At 41.8% G+C, this 6,638-nt stretch overlaps 1 protein-coding gene and 1 non-coding gene across 2 annotated transcripts in view; both read right to left on the bottom strand.

The window, feature by feature from the left end:
• The window catches only part of LOC102768846, a 5,988-nt gene extending 2,852 nt beyond the window's left edge, over nt 1–3,136 (bottom strand). The window contains exon 1 of the transcript XR_001512409.1: nt 2,030–3,136. This is a non-coding gene — a transcript (uncharacterized LOC102768846). The remainder of the gene's footprint in view (nt 1–2,029) is intronic.
• A 1,215-nt stretch (nt 3,137–4,351) lies between these two features.
• On the bottom strand, nt 4,352–6,637 carry PAQR9 (progestin and adipoQ receptor family member IX; the record flags this gene model as incomplete). Its single annotated transcript, XM_015557859.1, has 2 exons — nt 4,352–6,500; nt 6,587–6,637. Coding segments are annotated over 2 exons (1,230 nt in total), but the record flags the coding sequence as incomplete, so codon positions are not given.
• Between the last annotated feature and the right edge of the window lies 1 nt (nt 6,638).

Here is a 6,638-nt window from a genome sequence, read left to right as displayed (position 1 = left end):
CTTTTCTAAAACAAAAAAGCCTACAAACTAGTTAGAAGTCTGCAAACCAGAAATGTAATACATTTTGTCCTTTTTTAACAACAAAATTTTATATTAACTTTTTGGAAAAGTGACTCAGAAGAACTGACCCCCATTTTCATATTTTAAAAATAGTTATTCATAACACTGAAGAAATAAAATCTTCAATAGGAAGGCATGCTGCCTTTCACAAAGGAATACAGTAATTCTCAGCTTCAGCCAATGAACGCTTCCTTTTCCATCTTAGCCTGGCTCATTCGCTTTTTGTTAAACAATATATGACAGAATATTGGCAACCTTTCAAGAAAATGATTCAAAAGTCAATTTACAATTATCTGGTGCTATCCCCTTTTTTCCCTTATGCCATAATTTTATAGAAAAAAATAAGGTCATTAAGCCAGGGGCAAGTGTACCAATCAAAATATACCTGGGCACTAGTGCTCAGGTCAAAGCTATAGGATGTGGTTGGGCTGCCAAAAACAATTTCTTGCCTGCATATTTGAGTGCTAACAGCAGGGGAATTCACATGCTTTTCTAGGGACAAAATTTAAAACTCAGGTGAAATTGTCCATAGTTGAACTTGCTATTCCATTTGGGTGAAGTCTAATCTTTCTTATTCTCCCTTTCTCATGCCTTCTTCCTATCATTTTTATATCTGATACCTGTTCTTTATAATTTCCTCCAGATATTTTTTTCTAAGACATGTTTCATAGATTATACCGCAAAGACCTAAAGGGAGGAAAAAGGCTAAAGAACATTAATCTTTGGAGCTGTAAGCATTTAAGCTTGCATATTTTTAAACTTATGCTATGTATAAAATTCAGACACTTAATTACATCACAATTTAGGCACTTTGGATGAACCTTACTTCATAATGTTATGACTACTATAAACCTTCCAAATATGATTATTATCAGTCTTTGTTAACTAGTAGTGATGATAAATTTAAAATATATATAATCTCCCTTCACCTGGATTTACATTCAATTTTCTAGTTATTTTTAACCATAAAATTCACAAAGGCTTAGGAGCAGACAGATTCAAAAAGAAAGAACTTGATTGTGGGTAAGTAGCATGTTAATTAAAATAAGATTCTAAGCATTGTTCTTATGCTAATAGAAAGGAGAAAAGGATCAAACTTAGTGGCTTGGGACATCTGCTTATGCAAAGATCAGGGTTTGGTCCCTGGCCTCATGGCCTTTCTAGTTTTGTTCCACCCACAGACAAAAGGGTAACAGCTGTATTAATGTGAGGAATCCTCACCAATGTCTATCATGCAGTGTATGCTCAAAGATCATGTACAAATGGATAAAAGTCAACTCAAAGACACTGACAGAGAGAAATCAGCTGTGGCAGACTTCAACAGGTGAATAATCCAAGAGGATAAAAATTAAGTAGTTGATAACATTTTGTATAAGATTTTATTATCTAAATTAAAGGATAGCCATATCTTACTTCACTCTAATATACATATACATATATATATTCATTCTCCAATTATGTTTGTGCTTGGCCAGACAAATCAGCAAACACTCATAACAAGCACAAAACCATCCCCACATTCTAATGCCAGTTTGAAAATAATTCTGTCACCATGAACCAACAGTATAACCTTGAAATGAAGATAACTCCTACTGTAACTCTTCTCCTATAGCTTTGTATGGGTTAACTGAAGTTGTGAAGAAATTTGAAGATAAAAATACCTGTTTTTAATTGCTGTTAGCCCTCAGATTAAGCACCAAATCAGAAAAAAATTAATAAAAATCACCCCATCCCTAAATTTTGCCTTCTTAGAAATGATTGCCCTGAAGTAGCATAATGACTTCGGCTAAACAGTTTTTGACTGCAAACACTTGCAGGCAGGGTTTATGAATGGAGACATATGAAGGCCACTCTGACCAGCTTTAAAGTCCCATACTTTCTTCTTGGGCTATTTAGAGAAAGTGGCTAGCCAGTGGAAAAGAGCACATTTATTTTTACAAGCCAATCATGACATGACCAAAGAACTCACTTCCTCTCTCAGGGAAGGCCATCTTCTTCAGCTGGGGGTACAGCTGCAAGGGCAGGGAAGAAAGGGACCCCCTTTAGTCAAATGAATCAGCCTGTCAGCCCCAGAGACCAACCCTACAGGGTGATAGGCATTGAAGTCAAACATCCTCATTTCTCAGGCATGACTCTATGATGCTGCTGCTTGAGATGTCATCTAGATTATGACAAACATGTAAAAGTAAAATGCATTATATAATATACTTAAAAATTCTATGCTTTCAAAATAGATTTTACAGAGATAAAGAAGGGCACTCTTATTTATCATTTGTCCTGCATTTCAAACAGCTGAACACAATAAAGTAAAACTGGATTTTAAAGGAGGTGGCAAAATGGAGAGTGTGAAAAATATTTTTAAAGCTATTTTATTCTGATGGCCATATGACCCCTGATATATGTAATATACCTGAATAGTCCCATGCAAATTTGGAGACTTAGTAAATATTTGCTGATTCTAAAATTTCATCATCTACCTTGAAAGAAATCTGATCTAATTTAGCAAATAACATATATAGTTTTACAAACATCCCTGAACTTGTGCAGTGTTCGTGTATCTATTTGCAAATATGAAGTGAAGTGAAACCAAAAATTCTGTTTTCAACTAGAATTTCCTGTTGTCAATGGTATATGTGGTATATAAAAACTAAGATAGGATGGGAAGGGGAAAGTGGAGGAAGGAAACTTTTGAAGAAAAAATGGCATCATAATCATTTGAAAACGATGTGGGTGTAATTTTATCCTTAACTGGCTTCTTCTTAAGAACAATAACACAGGGCAAGAAGAGAATTCTGTTTGCAGACCCAGATCTACAACAAACAAAAATTTTAAATGATAAATATCAGATTTATTTTTTGTTCTCAAACTCAAGCCTTTTTAGAAGGCTGTCTCTTTAAAGTTCCTTCTGAAAATGGAGGTCCCATTTTACAAAGAAGCTAGAAAATACTCATCAAGTTATGTCTTTAGCTTCTTTTGAGACTTTAGAAGAGACAATAATGACATGCAGCCCTAACCGGTTTGGCTCGGTGGATAGAGCATCGGCCTGCGGACTCAAGGGTCCCGGGTTTGATTCTGGTCAAGGGCATGTACCTTGGTTGCGGGCACATCCCCAGTGGGAGGTGTGCAGGAGGCAGCTGATCGATGTTTCTCTCTCATCGATGTTTCTAACTCTCTATCCCTCTCCCTTCCTCTCTGTAAAAAATCAATAAAATTTATTTTAAAAAAATAAAATAAATAATAAAAAAATAATGACATGCAAATAACTTTGCAGGTGGAAATATCCTGCCCCTGAATGCATATACTGAATTAAGTTACAGGTGAGGAATGACATCTGTAGTAGACACAAATTTTCAGCCTCTGTACCTTAACAGACATCTCCTTAGCAAACCTGCAAAGATGAAACACAATCCCCATTAAGAAGCTCTAAATTAAATATAACATATATAAAGTTAACTTCTATGTGAAAAGTAACATGCCAGCATACTGGTTCCTCCAAGGAACTGTGCCAGCCTCCTCAGTTTATAAATATAGTAGTGATCAAAAGTACAAACAAAAACAGCAATATATTTAGGGGCATCAGCCTACCAGTGCTGAGGTGAATGTTCATCTACTTGATGTGGCTGATCTAAATTATACCATGAGGTCAACACTTTCCATTCAATGACTTATTTGGCTCCTAACCAAAAGGATTTCTCAGAAGTGTGATAGGTATTTAAATAAACTACCTTAGTGGTAATCTAGGGATGCCATCTCAAGTACAGGTTAGCTTTTATAAAAAAATGTCTTAAATAACACTGGCCAATGTGGTTTTTAGAAAGGATCTCAGGAGCGTGTTCACTCATTTCTCCATGATTTAGGACAACCGGCATTCATTACCATATTCTGCATCCAAATGAGACTTCAGTATTTAACTAGGCAAAGGTAATCCTATTTAACTCAAAAATTTCAGTTACAATTTAAGCAATATGCTCCTGCCTGTCACACTATAACTGCTTCATTTATTCCTGAGTATTATATTTTAGCAACGATAGATGGCATCAGACTAGAACAGTGTCCTCTCAACTTCCCCATCGGCTGCACTAGGAACTATAGCCACATTAGTGGGTTGGCCCCTTCTCCTAGTAGAAAAGCCAGATGCTCTGTATGTCCTGGTAAGCTACTTCTGGTGCTACCAAAAACTTGAAACCAACTTCCTCTTCCTTCCCTCCTGGGTGGAATGTTAAACCCTGATTTGCAGTATAGTAAGCAAAGTTTACTCCAACTGCTCTCCCCTATATTTGAGGACCAGTCATTTGGGCATTGCTTCAAAGGCACATTTATTCTAGTGGTAATTTAAATAAGTAGAGAAGGAAAGAATCAGATTAAAAGCAAAACAAACCAAAAATAGGATAGGTTTTGTGGAATACATTCCAGTAAATGGGCATCTGGGATCTACACAGACCACTGAGCTCCTCACCAATAGTCTAACCAGAGTTCCTATGGTAGAATAATTCACATTTGAATCATGGCACACAGGCCTTCAGAAAACACTGTTTAAGAAAGTAGTTGAGAACTCTCAAGCAGCTTGCCCTGATGTCCAGTTCAAGTGTATGCAATGCAGAAGGGCTGCGAAATTCATAACTACATCACAAAATTCAGTGCATATAACAGGCTTATGAAAATTATTGTATATATTACTATTTAAATAACATCTGAGAAACATTTTGAAATAATTAACTTGTGTTGTTCACATTCCATGCATTTTCTAGTATGTTAAGCCCTGGGCTTATGTCTTTGTGCCCGTTTGCTACAAAGCTCCATTCTTTTGACAAATCCAAGCCCTCCTGAGACTGAAATGGAAGTATCCAGGGATTTTGTCTACTTACCCTCTTAAATGCATACCTGACCTCACACGGGCTACGTATTATTACCGCTGGCACAGAAGACGACTGGAAAATATAACTGTTTTGGGTTTTATTTGGGATTTTATTCGCTGCCTTCAAAAACTCCCTGGATGTCACAGACACCACCTGAATTTTGTCCATGGGCAAAAACCAGTGGCCCTCCCCCTCCTGCTTGACCCACTTCCCTCATCCAAAGCCCCAAGTGCACTGGATCCCCACCCCCCACCCCACCCCCGTCATATTGGACTTTTCCCCTGTGGCTCTGCAGCACCCTCCTTGAGCAAAGAAGGAAACAACAAAACTGGAAAACAAACCAATAACAGTAAAAACAGAAAGTACAAACAGGTGCAAACCAGCAGCCTTCTGCAAGGCAGAGGCTCACTTTTTACTGCTGAATTCGGAGCTGTTCAGGAACTTCTTGATGACCAGCCCCAAACAGACGACCAGCAGCAGCATGTAGCCCACGGTGCCCGAAAAGGTGGGAGCAGCAGGCGGCGCCTTGAGGAATTGGCGCAGGCCCTCCTCGACGTAGTACACCTGGTCGTAGATGCTGAGGAAAGTGAAGATGTGGAAGAGCTGGTGACTGTGGCCTATGATGTCAAAGAGGCCAGGTTGGATGCGCTCGGGGATCTTGCTCACATTGAAGAAGGCAGCCACCACCAGCCAGAAGTAGCGGCGGTAGAAGTGCACGAAGAGCGTGGGGTTCTCGCCTCGCAGATCAAAGAGCCAGCTCTCAAGCATGATGGGGCAGGCCATGCTGAGCGGCATAACGAAGACGAAGGTGCGCAATGCGAACGGGTAAGAGCACCAGTCTGTGCGGCTCTTGCAGCAGGCCACGGTGCAGGCCACTGCCAGCACGAAGGCCACAGGCAGCACGAGCGCACGGTAGGCGGCGATGAGGCGCGTGCAGTCCACATGCCAGCCCAAGCGCTGCTGCACATAAGGGGTCATCACTCTGGCGTCCAACAAGCTGAGGCCCGGCAGCAGGTAGTAGTAGTAGGCCACCGTGCTACCGAAGCCGTAGTAGCTGATGGACGCATAGTCCAGGTAGAAGAAGGCGGCTCGCAGGCGCAGCGACAGGCAGCTGAACACATGCGCTGTGCAGCTCATGGCAAAGGTCAGCAGTACGCCCGACGCGTAGCACCACAGCGGCAGCAGCCAGGGGTGGTGGAAGGGTACATCCCGGCCGCTCAGAAAGAACAGGCGGCAGAACTTGCTCAGGAACAGCAGAAGGGGGATGAAGTGCGTCCAGAAGTTGAGAGTCTCGTTGGTGGGCTTCAGCACCGAGGCTAGGCACTCCTGCACCGTGCAGGGCAGCCTCCGGTAGCCGGATAGTATGAAGCACTCCACGAAGTCGTCGGGCACCTCGTCCCAGCGCAGCAGCGGCTTGGCGGAGGCCGGAGAGTCCCTGGAGGCTGAGGCTCTTGCGAACAGGCGACCTCTGGCGCCTGCGTCCGCGCACTCCACAGTCCCGCCGGCTGCCGTCGGAGTCTTTGTGCTCGCCCTGGGGCGTCGCTGCAGGTTCAAGAGAAGACCTAAGCCTCTAAGCAGACGTTCTTAAAAATAAGCAAGTAAATAAAAATAATCAGTTTGTAAGCAGTCAGCGACTGGCAGGAGCGCGCGTGGCTTGGTGTCCCCTTCACCAGGCTCCCTGCTATCGGCTCCCGGCCGCCTACGCTGCCCAGCAGCGGCGCG

This window comes from Myotis davidii, unplaced genomic scaffold (assembly GCF_000327345.1).
Source record: "Myotis davidii unplaced genomic scaffold, ASM32734v1 scaffold1051, whole genome shotgun sequence".
Classification (NCBI taxonomy): Eukaryota; Metazoa; Chordata; class Mammalia; order Chiroptera; family Vespertilionidae; genus Myotis; species Myotis davidii.
Note: the sequence above shows the minus strand (reverse complement) of the source record. Positions and strands in the feature narration are given on the sequence as shown.